This window comes from Amblyraja radiata, chromosome 18, assembly GCF_010909765.2.
Source record: "Amblyraja radiata isolate CabotCenter1 chromosome 18, sAmbRad1.1.pri, whole genome shotgun sequence".
Lineage (NCBI taxonomy): Eukaryota > Metazoa > Chordata > Chondrichthyes > Rajiformes > Rajidae > Amblyraja > Amblyraja radiata.
Window position 1 is genome coordinate 8,203,644 of NC_045973.1, and position 18,341 is coordinate 8,221,984.

Sequence of the window (18,341 nt, forward strand, 5' to 3'; positions counted from 1 at the left end):
CCGCCTTAATTTATAGATTTGCCGATGGAATTCATGCACTTCTGCTGTTAATCAAGGCAGGCACAACACTGGGGAAGGTTAGCGTGTGCGGCGAAGATCTGCATAGGAAGGAACAGCAGATGCTGGTTTAAGTCGAAGATAGACACAAAAAGCTGAACTCAGCGGGACAAGCAGCATTTTTGGAGAGAAGGAATTGGTGATGATTCAGGTCTTCAGACTGTTTGAAGAGGCGTCTTGACCTGAAACTTCACCCATTCCTTCTCTCCAGAGATGCAGCCTGTCCCGCTGAGTTACTCCAGCGTCTTGTGTCTATCGCTGAAGATCTGCTGTGGCTATCCTGCAACACTGCCTGCTGAGACTTTAGCACTCCCAGGCAATGCTCTATTGTAACCTCACATGGGTGAACATGCATGAAGCACCAGGAAGGAACCCCAGGAGTAACATCTGCAAAGTTCATGAACTGCTGGAGTGCTAGTTGAAGCTTGATTGCTTCTGACTGTTGATGCACTTCCACAAGTATTTGGTGGTTTCTGCAACCACTTCAAGTGGCAGAGGTTCTGTGGGGAATGGTGCAACAAATGCTAATGGGGTTTGTCCGAATATCAAGCATTTCTGCACTAATACGTTGCTGCCAGACATGGATGCACCATTTTGGCCTTTTCCTTTCTCCCCAGGAAGCAAAAATCAAATACCAGCGGGCAGAGCTTTCAGGTGAGGGGGGCAAAGGTTACAGAAGATGTGTACGGCTTTCATGTTTTACACAGAGGGCAGTGGGTGCCTGGAACGCATTGCTGGGGTGGTGGCTGAGGCACATACCTTGGTGGCATTTAAAAGACTGTTGGCCAGGCATCTGGTATTGCTCTGGTATTTGATTTAATTTACATGTTTAATCAATAATGTTTTATAATTATTGTTTAATGTTTTATGTATCATTCTTAACTGGATGTTAAGAATGTAGGTCATGTTGTCACATGCGGGCGGAGCACCAAGGCAAATTCCTTGTATGTGAATACTTGGCCAATAAACTTATTCAAACTTATTCATTCATTCATTCATTCATTCATTCATCTGGAAATGCAAGGAAAGGGGGTGATATGAGTTACATGCAGGTAGACAAGTGATGGTCTTGGCTTCATGTTCGGCACAGACATTGTGGGCCGAAGGGCCTGCTCCGGGACTGGACTGTTCTACCTTCTACCTTCAGTACAACACCTGAGATCTTCAGGAGCCTGCTGCCTGCCATGCTGTACCAGTCCTTATTTAACGTAGGAGGGATGCAGAGAACGTTGGGGCGGGGGGGGGGGGAGGGTCCGCTGAGATTGAAGAGAGACCCAGTGGAGGGGGGGGGGGGGGGGGGGGGGGGCCGAGAAGGATGGGGCACTGTTCGATGAACTTTCATAACTTTGTCGGTACCAGAAACGTGGAGACTCTTTGTGCACCGTCTAGGATTTGGTCTACTCTTTTAGTTTAGTTTAGAAATACAGCGCGGAAACAGGCCCCTCGGCCCACCGAGTCCGCACCGACCAGCGACCCCACACATTAACACTATCCTACACCCACTAGGGACAACTTACACATACACCAGGGCAATTAACCTGCAAACCTGCACGTCGTCGGAGTGTGGGAGGAAACCGAAGATCTCATGGAGAACCCACATGGTCACGGGGAGAACCGTCGAAACTACGTACAGACAGCACCCGTAGTCAGGATCGAACACGGGTCTCCGGCGCTGCAAGCGCTGTAAGGCAGCAACTCAATCGCTGCGCCACCGTGGCCGCCTGTGGTGGGCTGTATGATTTTACCGGATTGCATGTACAGAAACAAAGAAGTTCACCGTACCTAGGTGCCTGCGAGAATAAGGTGTAATTGAATCTTCTGGACAGATGCCCACATACACTCCAGTCACAATGACCCTTCCCTGGAAGCCTGCATTCCAGAATAACTTTAAGTTACACTTAAGGGTCCCATGGTAATTCACGCTGTCACTGAACAGCATTGTTCATCTGACTCCTTGCAGTACTCAGTCCATTAACTCAGCAACGCAAGGCTGGCTTGGTTCCTACAATTCAACCAGACGGCACGGATTAATTACGTGTCACGGTCAACATTTTTTATTTGCTTTCTGGAGACATCTCCTTTTTATTAGTTCTGAGGAAAGACCATCAACATGAAACATTAACTCTGTTTGCTACTCAGCAGATGGTGCCTGACCTGCTGGATGTTTCCAGCATTCTGTTGTTTAATCATTACCTCCAGGAGGACTGGCTAGAAGTTTAGTTTAGTTTACTTTAGAGATACAGTGCAGAAGCAGGCCCTTCGGCCCACCGAGTCCACACCGACCAGTGATTCCCCCCACACTAACACTCCCCTACACAAACTAGGGACAATTTTATCAAGCCAATTAACCCTACAAACTTGTACGTCTTTGGAATGTGGGAGGAAACCGGAGATCCCCAAAAAAACCCACGCAGGGCACGGGGAGAACGTACAAATTCCGTACAGACAGCACCCAGTAGTCAGGATCGAACCCTGGTCTCTGGCGCTGTGAGGCAACAACTCTGCCACTGCACCACCTTGCCGCCCCATTGTGGGCCAAAGGGCTATCCCCGTGATGTACAGTTATATGTTCTATGTTAAATAAGCTTGTACTCGTTGACTCAACTCACTGGTAAAAAAAATTACATTCCGAACTGCTCTCTCAAAAGAAAGCACCCCTGCTTTTATTGGAAACTATTTTACATAGTGTGGAGACAGGGAGGAATCAGATGCATAAGAGTAAAATGCAAGATGGAAGCTATTGCAAAACTGGAAAGAAGATTCGAGCAGTAAAGCCAAAAAAAAAAGTCTGAGTGAGTTTCATGGCAGACCAAATATAAACAGGCACTAATTATGGCTGGAGAGAGTTTGAAATTAGTGAGAGACCAGAAAAGATTATTTATCCAGATAGTACAATTACCATGATAAGAACAGCAACTGCAATGGGAGCAGGGATACTTGTAATAAGTAGTCATTATTGCAATAATTAGTCCACCTGGACCTGCCTGATCTCCCAGTTGCCAAATACTTTAACTCCCCTTCCCACATTGACCTCTGTCCTGGGCCTCCTCCTTTGTGAGAGTGAGGCTCAATGCAAATTGGAGGAACAGCACCTTGTATTTCGCTCGGGCAGCTTACACCCCAGTGATATGACTTCAAGCTTCCTTCTGTAACTTCAAGTAACCCCTGCGTTCCCTCTCTCTCCATCCCTCCCCCATCCAAGCCGTACCAGCTTCAAAGTTGTCTTGTTGTATGTACTCGTTCTCACCTAGCAAGCAGCTAACAATAATGGCCTCTTTCCTTTCCTGTTGCTTTTTTGCATATCTTTCATTCATTTGTTCTATATCTCTCCACATTGCCGTCTATATCTCTCGTTTCCCTTTCCCGACTCTCAGTCTGAAGAAGGAGCTCGACCCAAAACGTCGCCTATTCCTTTTCTCCAGAGATGCTGTCTGACCCGCTGAGTTACTCCAGCTTTTTGTGACTACTTGCATTAAAAATGGTTAGAGTATTTGTCTCGTGGTTGTAACATTATTAAACTCCCTTTAAATGCCTGCAGGAGAAATAAGTTAGCGTTCAGTTGCAAAGTTAGTTTATAGTTTCTGCCTACATGCTCATTTTTAAGTGAAAATGGTGGAAAGATATGTTTGGACAATGATATATCCTAAATGATCTATAATGGATGTCCATAATATTGATGGAGATTTAATACATTAGAACGGTCTAGATGAATGCATTGACTTTCAAATTATTACCCAAAGACACTATAATTTTGAACTGAACTATTAAAGTGAATGATAAGCGCAAGGGCATTCTGCAAAAACATTGGTAACTTCTCAGCATGTCAATGCAAATTTATGACACTTTCAATCAAAATATTCTAAAATGAATATGATTATATTATAAGTAGGTGGACTGATCACAATTAAATTAAAATATACAACTAGCTGGATTTAGTGTCAAAGAGTTTTGCAGCACGGAAATAACCTCTTTGTCCCAACTTGTCGACCAAGATGCCCCTTCTCCGCTAGTCCCAACTGCCCACATTTGGCCCTATCCCTCCAAACCTTTCCTATCCATGTACCTGTCCAAATGTCTTTTAAATTATGTTATTGTACCTGCCTCAACTACCTCCACAGGCAGCTTACTCCATATATGAAAAAAAAAGTTGCCCCTCAGGTTCCTATTAAATCTTTACCCTCTCACCTTAAACCTATATCCTCTGGTTCTTGATTTCCCCGACTCTGGGCAAAAGACTCTGTGCATTCATCCAATCTATTTCCCTCGTGATGTATACACCTTAACTAAAATAAATAAGCCAGTTCCAATGAAAACTCCATCTGAATGTGACCAGCACAAAGGCAACAAACATTCAGGAGTGCTTGCACGATCTCCTGTTATCTATTAGCAGAGGCTATTTCAAAGGTGAAAATGTACAATGCCAAAACATGAAAGGACACAATGTGCTGAAGTAACTCAGCGGGTCAGATAGAATCTCTGGAGAACATTGATAGGTGACATTTTGGGGCCCTTCAGAATGAACATCTATTGCAATTCAAGATATTCGATTCCAGAATCACGTCAATGGAGGCAATGATTACAATTTTAAATTATCTACATTTTTGCTTTTACCCTCCTGTTATTTCCAAGTTTATTAGGGTTCGTTGTTGAACCCTTCAAATGAGAAGAAACATTACAGCATTAAGAGCCAGTGGGCAGAGACGCTCAAATGACAGAACAATTTTACAGATGAAATTTGTTCAGTGTTCAGAAAACCCCCAAAATGGTTCTATTTTACTATTCTATTTGAAAGCATCACATCTGAACATAGTCAGAAAGCCTTATAATATCTATCATGTATATGCTTCAAATTGCTCATGAATAAATTGTCAAATCCAACTAAAGGACATGGCCAAAATAAGTGTGTTTGCATAAATTGCAAACTTTTTCTTTGACGGAGTGCAGAAATGCAATTATGTCACGATTTGAGCATGTTCTTAAAGCTGGATCTCAATGGAAAAAGTAGCATCCAAGACGACATTGGGACTCTTGAATCCATTTGTTCGAAGCACATTGATGTCCAGCATAAGCAGCAGAAGGAACCCTTCGGCCCACCAATCCACCCCGACCCTCGCACTTGCTTTATATTATCCCACTTTCTCATCCACCCCCTACACAAGTTGTGGCAATTTGCAGCCCAAATTCCCGAATTTGGCAACCCAAATTCCACCGACCTTGGTTGTGTGGCAATTAAATTATATCAATTATATCAAATTATATCAATATCAATATCAATTATATCAACCTACAAACACGCATGTCTTTGGGATGTGGGAGGAAACCGGAGCACCCAGAGGAAACCCATGCAGTCACAGTGAGAATGTGCAAACTCCACACGGACAGCCCCTGAGGTCAGGGGCGGCATAGTGGTGCAGTGGTAGAGTTGCTGCCTTACAGCGCCAGAGACCCGGTTTCAATCCTGAGTATGGGTGCTGCCTGTATGGAGTTTGTATGTTCTCCCTGTAATCGCGTGGGTTTTCTCTGGGTGCTCCAGTTTCCTTCCACACCCCAAAGGCGTACAGGTTTGTAGGTTAATTGGGATCTGTAAATTGTAAATTGTTCCTAATGTGTAGGATAGTATTAGTGTACGGAGTGATCTCTGGTCAGCGCAGACTCGATGGGCCAAAGGGCCTGTTTCCATGCTGTATCTTTCAGGTCGTGACCGTTCTTATTAATATCTTTCATAAGTTCTTTGATACAGAATGGAAACTGGCCCTTCGGCTCACCACGATCACGCCGACCCACGATCACACTTACATTCGTTTTATCCTTCACACTAGGGACAATTTATCAAAGCCAATTAATCTACAAACCTGTGCATCTTTGGAGTGTGGGAGGAAACCGGAACACCCGGGGAAAACCCACGCGGTCAGAGGGAGAACGTAGAAACTCCACACAGCCATGATCCACTGTCATAAGCCTGTGTCTGGATGGAGGCCAGGACCCACTCTCTGTCGACACTGGATCATTGCATTTTCTGGTAACTTGTGGATGGAATAGAAAACTGTGTACTCATCATCTCATCATTGTTCCACCCCCAGATTTGACCTTAAAGTGGAAGAAAGCAGCTGATGTTGACAATGCCCCAAGGACAGAACAGCCACGATTGAATGGCGGAGTAGACTTGATGGGCCGAATGGCCTAATTCTGCTCCTAAAGGGGCCTGTCCCACTTAGGCAATTTTTTCAATGACTGCCGGCGACTGTCACAGTCGCAGCAGGTCGCCATAAAAGCGGCGACTGGACCCCCCCCCCCCCCACGGCGATGTCTACGGCAAGCTACGACAACCTACCACCTAGTCGACCTCAAGCTACCGACAACCGGCGACCCATTAGGACGTCCATCTACGACCACACCCCTACGACAACCTACGACCACACAGGCGACAACCAAAGTCAACCTACGTACACCTGCGACAAGCTACGACAAGCAACGACCCTGTCAGCGACAACTGAAGACAGCTGAAGACAGTTCAGTCGTCGGTTGACGTAGGTAGTCGCCAATGGAATTCACAGTTGCCGAAACGTTTTGAACATTTCAAAATCCAGCAGCGACCAGAAAAATGTTACGACTCTTTAGGCGGCGAGGAGGCGACTCACGACCATACAGGCGTCACCCTATGACGACAGCCTAGTCGTTTGTAGTCGCCCGAAAAATAGCCTAAATGGGACAGGGGCTTAATTCATGAACCTCCACCCTGGACCTATTTGCATTTATTTTATATTTAATACCAGAAATACAGGGACATCTTAAATCCAACATCAGCAACTTTCAGCATCCTTCTGCACAAGGTTGCAACTTGGTATACCCGATAATAATAATCCAATCGCTTTTCTCATATGACTACCAGCGTGAAGAACCTAATTTAAAACTGGATTGGACATGTGAAGATCTGTTTAAGAGGTTCACTAATACAATCAATACATTTAATTAATTATAAGAACTCCTTAACTGCAAAAGCAGAAATAAGGTGATAAGGATCTCAATTCTGTCAACACTAAAAATCATACAGAATTAACTATTGACAGATGAAGGCCAATGAGTTCCTTTCATTTAATTGACTGAAAATGAACACTCATAAAATTAGTAAGCTATTTTTTTCCCCTTTCCAATCAAAGCTATATAATGTGTGAAGAATTGTGTGCATTTCCTCTAACTAACAAATATGGCAGGGCAGACGAGAGGTCACCATTAAATTAAGTACCAGATTCAATTTTAAATTTCAAAATTGATTTGCTATACAAGTGGTCAATGTCACTATAATGTAACATGTAGATTAATCTTCATACTTCCAACAATAATTTCCTGGAAAATATCATTCTGGCTGTTGGAAATTTTTAAAAGATCACTGTTTCTCTAAACACGAGAAAAATAACATTTTATGCTTCAGCTCGTCTCTTGGCTGCAAGAAAATTTGAAATTAATATGAACCCAAAGTAATTTAGATATCTTATTCCAAAATACCACTTCCAACTAAATGCGTTTAAGTCCACGCACCTTACAATTCATATGTGCCCTTAAACGACCAAAATAAATGAGGCAAGAGACTGCATCAGAACAAAACTAAAACAAAAACTCAGTCGAAAGAAGGGTCTGGACCCGAAACGTCGCCCATTCCCTCTCTTCAACCATGGCTGGTCTATTTTCCCTCTCAATCCATTTTTCCTGCCTTCTCCCCATAACCTTTGACCCCCTTACTGTGTTAGCTTTTGTTCTTTCTCCACTGGTGATGCCTGACCTCAGAAGCTTTTCCTGTATTTTCTGCTTTTACAACTTTTGTGAATGTCTGTTTTTTTTATTGTCCCCCACTTTAAGAGCCTTTTATTGGACTTGGCTTCGAACAGGTTTACTACAATATCAGGTCTTAAAGGATTAAATAAAGATGGCAAGTTACAAACCCGTGGCTAGTATTCCTTAATTTTAAATGTTTGAGGAGTATTTACTCAGTAAAGTAATGGCCTTGTCCCACTGTACGAGTTCACCCAAAAGCTCTCCCGAGTTTAAAAAAAAATTAAACTCGTGGTAAGCACGTAGAATGAACGTAGCGGGTACATCGGAGCTCGGGGACGTCTCTTAGCGGCTTGTAACGCTAACGGCAGATACTTGGGAAACGCGGTAAGCTCGGGAAACCTCGTGAAGATTTTTCAACATGTTGAAAAATGTCCACGAGAGTCCCGAGTACTTACGTGCGGCCATTACCGTAAATCTCCGAGTCCGAATCATGGCAAACTCGGAGAGAACGCTTGAATGAACTTGTACAGTGGGACAGGGCTTTAGTAACTCAACAGGGGAACCCAGAACAAATGTGTATATTTTTAAGGTAGACACAAAATACTGGAGAAACTCAATGGGACAGGCACCATCTCTGGAGAGAAGGATTGGGTGAGGTTTCGGGACGAGACCCTTCTTCAGACTATATTAAGATTGGAGCAAGGATGTGAAGAATAAAATCAGGAACCACAGAAGGTGAATGAGTTCCAAAATAAAATGCATTTGTACCAGTTTTAGTTATTAGAGATACAGTGTAGAAACAGGCCCTTGGGCCCACTGAGTCCATGCCAACAATTGATCACCCATGCACTATTTCTATATTATCCCACTTTATCATCCCACATGCTGGGGACAATTTACAGAGGACAATTAACCAATAAACCCGCAGGAGACTAGAGCACCCTGGTCGCAGGGTGAACATGCAAACTTCGCACAGACAGCACCCGTAGCCAGGATCGAACCGAGTCTCTGGCACTGTGGGGCAGCAGCTCTAACGCTGTGCCACAGTGCTGCCCTGAATAAATACATAGAAACATAGAAAATAGGTGCAGGAGTAGGCCATTCGGCCCTTCGAGCCTGCACCGCCATTCAATATGATCATGGCTGATCATCCAACTCAGTATCCTGTACCTGCCTTCTCTCCATACCCCCTGATCCCTTTAGCCACAAGGGCCACATCTAACTCCCTCTTAAATATAGCCAATGAACTGGCCTCAACTACCTTCTGCGGCAGAGAATTCCAGAGATTCACCACTCTCTGGGTGAAAAAAGTTTTCCTCATCTCGGTCCTAAAAGATTTCCCCCTTATCCTTAAACTGTGACCCCTTGTTCTGGACTTCCCCAACATCGGGAACAATCTTCCTGCATCTAGCCTGTCCAACCCCTTCAGAATTTTGTAAGTTTCTATAAGATCCCCCCTCAATCTTCTAAATTCTAGCGAGTACAAACCGAGTCTATCCAGTCTTTCTTCATATGAAAGTCCTGACATCCCAGGAATCAGTCTGGTGAACCTTCTCTGTACTCCCTCTATGGCAAGAATGTCTTTCCTCAGATTAGGAGACCAAAACTGTACGCAATACTCCAGGTGTGGTCTCACCAAGACCCTGTACAACTGCAGTAGAACCTCCCTGCTCCAATACTCAAATCCTTTTGCTATGAATGCTAACATACCATTCGCCTTCTTCACTGCCTGCTGCACCTGCATGCCTACTTTCAATGACTGGTGTACCATGACACCCAGGTCTCGTTGCATCTCCCCCTTTCCTAATCGGCCACCATTCAGATAATAGTCTACTTTCCTGTTTTTGCCACCAAAGTGGATAACCTCACATTTATCCACATTATACTGCATCTGCCATGCATTTGCCCACTCACCCAGCCTATCCAAGTCACCTTGCAGCCTCCTAGCATCCTCCTCACAGCTAACACTGCCCCCCAGCTTCGTGTCATCCGCAAACTTGGAGATGTTGCATTCAATTCCTTCGTCCAAATAATTAATATATATCGTAAATAGCTGGGGTCCCAGAACTGAGCCTTGCGGTACCCCACTAGTCACTGCCTGCCATTGTGAAAAGGACCCGTTTACTCCTACTTTTTGCTTCCTGTCTGCCAGCCAGTTCTCTATCCACATCAATACTGAACCCCCAATACCATATGCTTTAAGTTTGTATACTAATCTCTTATGTGGGACCTTGTCGAAAGCCTTCTGAAAGTCCAGATATAACACATCCACTGGTTCTCCCTTATCCACTCTACTAGTTACATCCTCGAAAAATTCTATAAGATTCGTCAGACTTGATTTACCCTTCATAAATCCATGCTGACTTTGTCCAATGATTTCACCACTTTCCAAATGTTCTGCTATCCCATCTTTAATAACTGATTCTAGCAGTTTCCCCACTACCGACGTTAGACTAACTGGTCTGTAATTCCCCGTTTTCTCTCTCCCTCCCTTTTTAAAAAGTGGTGTTACATTAGCTACCCTCCAATCCTCAGGAACTACTCCCGAATCTAAAGAGTTTTGAAAAATTATCACTAATGCATCCACTATTTCTGGGGCTACTTCCTTAAGTACTGGGATGCAGCCTATCTGGCCCTGGGGATTTATCGGCCTTTAATCCATTCAATTTACCTAACACCACTTCCCGGCTAACCTGGATTTCACTCAGTTCCTCCATCTCATTTGAACCCCGGTCCCCTGCTATTTCCGGCAGATTATTTATGTCTTCCTTAGTGAAGACAGAACCAAAGTAGTTATTCAATTGGTCTGCCATGTCCTTGTTCCCCATGATCAATTCACCTGTTTCTGACTGCAAGGGACCTACATTTGTTTTAACTAATCTTTTTCTCTTCACATATCTATAAAAGCTTTTGCAGTCAGTTTTTATGTTCCCTGCCAGTTTTCTTTCATAATCTATTTTCCCTTTCCTAATTAAGCCCTTTGTCCTCCTCTGCTGGTCTCTGAATTTCTCCCAGTCCTCTGGTAGGCTGCTTTTTCTGGCTAATTTGTACGCTTCATCTTTTGTTTTGATACTATCCCTGATTTCCCTTGTTATCCACGGATGCACTACCTTCCCTGATTTATTTTTTTGCCAAACTGGGATGAACAATTGTTGTAGTTCATCCATGCAGTCTTTAAATGCCTTCCATTGCATATCCACCGTCAACCCATTAAGAATCAATCGCCAGTCTATCTTGGCCAATTCACGTCTCATACCCTCAAAGTTACCTTTCTTTAAGTTCAGGACCCTTGTTTCTGAATTAACGATGTCACTCTCCATCCTAATGAAGAACTCAACCATATTATGGTCACTCTTGCCCAAGGGGCCACGCACAACAAGACTGCTAACTAACCCTTCCTCATTACTCAATACCCAGTCTAGAATAGCCTGCTCTCTCATTGGTTCCTCTACATGTTGGTTTAGAAAACTATTCCGCATACATTCCAAGAAACCTCTTCCTCAGCACCTTTGCCAATTTGATTCACCCAATCTATATGTAGATTGAAGTCACCCATTATAACTGTTTTACCTTCGTTGCACGCATTTCTAATTTCCTGTTTGATGCCATCCCCAACTCCACTACTACTGTTAGGTGGCCTGTTCACAACTCCCACTAGCGTTTTCTCCCCTTAGTGTTTCGCAGCTCTACCCATATCGATTCCACATCCTCAAAGCTAATGTCCTTCCTTTCTATTGCGTTAATCTGCTCTCTAACCAGCAACGCTACCCCACCTCCTTTCCCTTTCGGTCTATCCCTCCTGAATATTGAATATCCCTAGATGTTCAGCTTCCAGCCTTGGTCACCCTGGAATACTGTCAACAACAAATACTTCTGCTGATGATGGAACTCCTATATGATCATTAATACTTTAATAACACATCGGAAAACTATCACTTCAACCTGTGATACTTTAGAATGATTCTCTTTTCTTTTTCATGAACCGATTTCCTTTTTCTCTGTGTTGCGATGAATATTCTCAATCTGATACAAAATAATCCAATTTATTTCGAATATGATTTTTGATATTGCATTTCCTTTCCAGGCCAAAAGTGTTCAATTGTTATTCATGTCAATCGTAGGTGCGTAGATGTGATTGTTTTTGTTAATAAAAAATTCCTGTACAGGGCGTCAAATTTAACTTCATTTGGGGAAAGCAGGCACATGAACGAGAGGCTCTCTCTGGCCCTGTTGGGTAGAAATATTATTGAAAAGGCAACACTGGTGATGCTGAACAGGATCTCAACCAGCAACCTGCAGCATTTTCAAAGCACACACTGCCAAACCTGGGAGAATAACGCAGCATGGATTTCTATTGAAATACCATGGAGAGTTTGAGAAATCGTGTGTGGACAGGACGCCAAATGCACTTTTTCCGAAGGACGAAACGCCGAAGCCATGACGCTGAACGGACATGACGAAAAGCCAATATATAGATTTTTTAAAGTGTTTCATATATATTTATCATAATCGGCTTCATGTCCGCTCGGCATCATAAATTTTCGACTTCATGTCCGTTCAACGTCAATGTCCTTTCGGCATTTTGGCTTCGGCATCTTGTCCTTTGGCAAAAGTGCATTCGCCATCCTGTCCGGGTACCTTTGGACATACACCCCTTTCCATATTCTGGTCCATTTTGTATATAATAATCTGTCTTCAAAAGTCGGCCCTATTTGGATATCTTTGCAATATCTAAACACAATTTGCAACCGGGAAGGAAGTTAGCTTATGGAAATTGGAATGTAATGTTAGAGTTGTACAAGGCATTGGTGAGGCTGCAGTTGGATTATTGTGTTCAGTTTTGGTGGCCCCCACTATTGGAAGGATGCTGTTAAGGTGGAAGGAGTGCAGAGAAGATTTAAGAGGATGTTCCCAGAACTGGAGGGCCTGAATTCCAGGTGGAGGTTGGGCAAGCATGGACTTCATTCCTTGGCACGCAGGAGGATAAGGAGTGATCTTATAGAGGTGTACAAGACCATGACTAGTGTGGATGGGGCATCTTGGTCAGCATGGGCAAGTTGGACCGAAGGGCTTGTTGCCATGCTGTATCACTCTTGCCGTGAACTCTGTTGGTTCTGCAAAACAGATAGTCCGACAAGACTCTGGAACCAAAGGTCATAAGTGGTAGGAGTAGAATTCGGCCATTTGATCCATCAAGTCTACTCCACCATTCAATCAAGGCTGATCTATCTCTCCCTCCCAACCCCATTCTCCTGCCTTCTCCCCATAAACTCTGACACCCGTACCAATCAAGAATCTATCTGTCTCTGCCTTAAAGATATCTACTGACTTGGCCTCCACAGCCTTCTGTGGCAAAGAATTCCAAGGAAAATAAGGGATGAAGAAAGGTGCCGGAAAGTCGGCGGTGGTCTTGTACTTTAACAAACCATTGCCTTTTCAACAGTCTGGGGGTAAGCACCACCCACATCTCCTACAAGCCAAAAGGAGAGCTGTCTTCATTTCTCTCTGATTCTGCAAAAACTGCCACCACTGGGACTCGCATTCCCTGCAACATTCTCCAGCATAGGCTTATCTGTTTTACTTTGGACAATTGCTAAGTCTCATAAAACCAGGGCAATAAATATTTCTTATCTTTTAAGGGTTTGAAATGCTTTCTAATTGCTTAATGTCTCCTCCATTTGCTCAATTTCCAGTTTGAATGATGCATAGTTAATTATTATAAAATCCACCAAATAGCAAGTCATCGGCTAATTCACTCATTATCACAGCATGGGAAACACATGGAAGATACAGATAAAAACAATCTTCTCTTTTGCTGTGCCACCTAGCAACAGGGTGGCGATCGTGAATCTGCTTAGCGGATGACTGTTAAATTGGTGTAGCTTAGTTGGAGATATAGTGTGGAAACAGGCCCTTCAGCCCACTGAGTCTGTGCCGACCATTGATACACTAGTTCTATCCAACGCACTTAGGACAATTTACAGAAGTCAATCAACCTACGAAGCTGCACTTCTTTGGAATGTGGGAGGAAACCGGAGCACTGGGATCCACAGGGTCACGGGGAGAACGCACAAACTCTGTACAGACAGCACCCGTAGTCAGGATCGAACCCGAGTCTCTGGCGCTGTGAGGCAGCAACTCTACCGCTGCGCCACTGTGCCGCCCATATAGCAAATTGTTCTTTTCATACATTTGCTCACAATGTAAGTTAAGTCTTCATTTAAAAATACATAAACTGTTTAATAATTCAGCATTCGGTCAAATATCGTAAAAGCAAAAATAAAAAATGTAACTCAAAGTTTTTTAAACTAATAGCTTTTAGAGATAAGATTCCTGATTTCACGAATTTCCTCCACCCCAAGATATTTATTTTAAGGCTGATATTCAGAACAGTTCACAATAACCATTTGGGAATTATTTTATTTTGAATTGTAAATGTTAAAGATTTGTTTACTGTCGAAAATCTCTACTCGGGGGCAGCGTGCAGGAGGGAGAGGGGCAGGGTGTCAGAGAGGGATCGGGGTAGTGGATGGGGAGAGAGATGGAGAGGAATGGGTGAATGGGAAAGGAGGAGAGAAAGGGCAAGAAAAGGAGTTGAGGGGAAATGGCAGATCTATTGAGGATCTTGCCATTGAGGGAGTGCAGCGTAGGGTCATGAGGTTAATTCCCGGGATGGCGGGACTGTCATATGCTGATAGAATGGAGCGACTGGGCTTGTATACACTGGAATTTAGAAGGATGAGAGAGGATCTTATTGAAACATATAAGATTATTAAGGGATTGGACAGGCTAGAGGCAGGAAACATGTTCCCGATGTTAGGGGAGTCCAGAACCAGGGGCCACAGTTTAAGAATAAGGGATAGGCCATTTAGAACGGAGACGAGTAAACATTTTTTCTCAGTGAGTTGTGAATCTGTGGAATTCTCTGCCTCGGAAGACGGTGGAGGCCAATTCTCTGGATGCTTTCAAGAGAGAGTTAGATAGAGCGCTTAAAGATAGGGATATGGGGAGAAGGCAGGAACGGGGTACTGATTGTGGATGATCAGCCATGATCACAGTGAATAGCGGTGCTGGCTCGAAGGGCCGAATGACTGACTCCTGCAGCTATTGTCTATCTAGATCTCGAAAGAACTGCCAACAACAGAATGAGGTGGAGGACATTTGTCAATGGCCTATGCTCCCTAGAGGAGCAAAGGGCTTAAGAAGAAGAAGAAAATCTAGAGGGGGCAGCTGCAGGTTTGAAGGAGAAAGTCAGAAAGGGAGAGGAAGGAGGAGAGAGCTGAAGTGAGAGTAGAGGGAAGGAGATAGTGAGAATGGAGGAATGAGGCGAGAGAGGAGGGGTGATGAGTACAAATAAGTGAGAGAGATGGTATAAATGTTTAGGAAGGAACTGCAGTTGCAGGTTTATACTGAAGATGGACACAAATTGGACTAACTCAGTGGGTCAAGCAGCATCTCTGGAAAAAAGGAATAGGCAACGTTTCAGGTGGGACTGAAGTCAGAAGAAATGTTCCGACCCAAAATGTCACATATTCCTTTTCTCCAGAGATGCTGCCTGACACGCTAAGTTACTCCAGCGTTTTGTTCATAAGTGGCAGGAGCAGAAACAGTCCATTTGGCCCATCAAGTCTACTCCGCCATTCAATCATGGCTGATCTATCACTCCTTCTCAACCCCATTCTCCTGCCTTCTCCCCATAATCCCCGACTCCCGTACCAATCACATTTTTGGTCTATCTTTGGAATAAATGTTGATCGAACGGGGAGGGGGGTCAGAAGAAAGGTCACTACCTCCTTGCCCGACCCGAGTAAATGTGTTTATGGCAATGATTCACATGCCCTATGTTACAAAACCCCACACACCTCCCACCCACCCTGCAATGCTTTATACAACACCCATGGTCAACATGCAGATATTCATAGAAAGCATGTGAGGTGGGATAAAAAGCTCAAAAGGTTTGTCTGAAAAGCACCAGGTTCATTGACAGACCATTAGTATTGCATGTGTAGGAAGGAACTGCAGATGCTGGTTCAAACCGAAGATAGATACAAAATGCTGGAGTAACTCAGCAGGTCAGGCAGCATCTCTGGAGAGAAGCAATGGGTGACGTTTCAGGTCGGGACCCTTCTTCAGACCCGGCCTGAAACGTCACCCATTCTTTCTCTCCAGAGATGCTGCCTGTCCCGCTGAGTTACTCCAGCATGTTGTGTCTATCTTCGTTTTAAATCAGCGTCTGCAATTCCTTCCTACACAGTGCAGTACAGATGATTTCTGTTTTAGAAACATAGAAAATAGGTGCAGGAGGAGGCCATTTGGCCCTTCGAGCCAGCGCAGCCATTCATTGTGATCATGGCTGATCATCTGGGGAGGAAAATAGTATTGGAAAAGCATTTTGAAATCCATAGCCTTCGCATGACATATGCAGAGAACAGCTGTATCAGAAGCAATTATACAGTTCCCAGCAGTTATTTCCCCTTTCAGCAGCATGCAAAGAATAGCAAGCCCAGTGATAACGTGTGGTTTATTTCTTTATCAGAACAAGGCTGATAAATCCGATTTACTCCACTGTGAGTATTAAAGAACTGAGTATCCTTGTCTGTAGGTCGTGTGTTCTTATCTCACAATTACAAAGTCAGTGCGGAGGAAGTACACAGATTTAACCGCACAGCAAATTCGCTCAGTGAATAGAAGATTCATCCCAGCTCTCGTTTTCCCCCAAGAAACAGTTAACAATGGCCTTTCCTTTATAATCGTTAATTTTTTGCATATCATTCATATAATTCATTGTTCTTTATCTGTCTACATCATCGTCTATATCTCTCGATTCCCCCTTTCCCTGACTAGTCTGAAGAAGGTCTCCACGCGAAACGTCACCCATTCCTTCCCTCCAGAGATGCTGCCTGTCCCGCTGAGTTACTCCGGCATTTTTTGTCTATCTTCGGTTTAAACCAGCACCTGCAGTTTCTTCCTATGCTGAAATTACGTTTTAAGCACAAATGAACCATTGTTTGCGAGTGTGCTTTCTTCATTCATTGATCCGTAGAGGCAACTGTGGAGGCCTCAATAGGCCCGACTATGGGTGGACATTGGGGATGGGACTGGACTTTGTGCCTTCCCCCATAATGGGAACCATTGTGGGGGGATGTTTTTATGTTAAAGCTATTTATTATTGTTATGTTTGTATTCTTTTTTATGTGCTGCATTGGCAAAAAGAATTTCACTACGTCTAGGTGTATGTGACAATAAATCAACCTTTGAACCTTTCTTTTAACACATAAACAAAGGCAAGAAGCATGCATCTATCTCTTTCTAACTTTACCTTGGCCATCTGGGGTTTCGCCAAATGGATTCACTTCCAGCTGTGTGGCGTCAACTTTCAAAAACAGGGAGTATAGTTTCTGAATCTGTTCCGCAGCCTGTTGAAAGAAAAATAATTCACTTAGAAAGTGGAGAATGTATTAGACTTTCACTTTAATATAAAGATACAGTGCGGAAACAAGCCCTTCGGCCCACCAATTCTGCGCCGACCAACGATGCCCGTACTCTACCCTAAGGACTAGGGAAAATTTACAATTGACAAAGCCAATTAACCTACAAACCTTTACGCCTTTGAAATGTGGGAGGAAACCGGAACGGGTCACGGGGAGAACATGCAAACTCCGTACAGACAGCACCCGTAGTCAGAATTGAACCCGGGTCTCTGGCGCTGTAAGGCAGCAACTCTACCACTGCACCACTGTGCCGCCCCAGATATTGAACAGGAGAATGAGAGGAAAAATTACTCCAGCATCTAACCATTTCAATGTGACGGTTATTTGTGGAGCCAGAAGGAACTGCAGATGCTGGAATCTTGAGCAAAACACGGGGCTCTGGAGGAACTCAACGGTCCGGCAGCATTTGTGGAGGACACGTACAGTAAGTAAGTAAGTTTATTGGCCACGTATCCACATACAAGGAATTTGCCTTGGTGCTCTGCCCACAAGTAACAACATGGCATACAGTGACAGTTACGAATGACTCAGAAAACACTAAACATTAATAATAATAAAACATTAATGATAAAACACCATTGATCAAGCATGTGAACTAACAAAATACCAGATCAAAGGGAGGCTACAGATTTTTGGCTGTTGAGTAGAGAAACTACTCGTGGATAAAAACAATTTTTATATCTGGCTGTGGCAGCTTTGACAATCTGGAGTTGCCTTCCAGTGGGAAGTGATTCAAAGAGTTTGTGGCCAGGGTGAGAGGGGTCAGAGATGATTCAGCGACGATTCTCAGCGACGATTCAGGGTGGGGCGCTTCTTTATTCTGATTGTAGTTGTGGGGAGAAAGCTGATAAAGAGGGGTGGGGGCAGGACAAAGCCTGGCAAGTGATAGGTGTTTACAGGCAAGGCGTGGTTTAATACATCTGCCAATCAAACACCCTTCGTCTGTATCCACCTATCACTTGCCTGGCTATGTCCTACCCAACCAAGCTTTACCAGCTTTCTCCCTCCGCTTACAATCAGGAA

The 18,341-nt window shown here is 43.9% G+C and overlaps 1 protein-coding gene across 1 annotated transcript in view; it reads right to left on the reverse strand.

The window, feature by feature from the left end:
- Window positions 1-18,341, reverse strand: part of suclg2 (succinate-CoA ligase GDP-forming subunit beta) — a 266,723-nt gene that overhangs the window by 79,348 nt on the left and 169,034 nt on the right. The window contains exon 7 of the mRNA XM_033036670.1: window positions 17,147-17,243. Within this exon, the coding sequence (XP_032892561.1) occupies window positions 17,147-17,243 (97 nt within the window). The remainder of the gene's footprint in view (window positions 1-17,146; window positions 17,244-18,341) is intronic.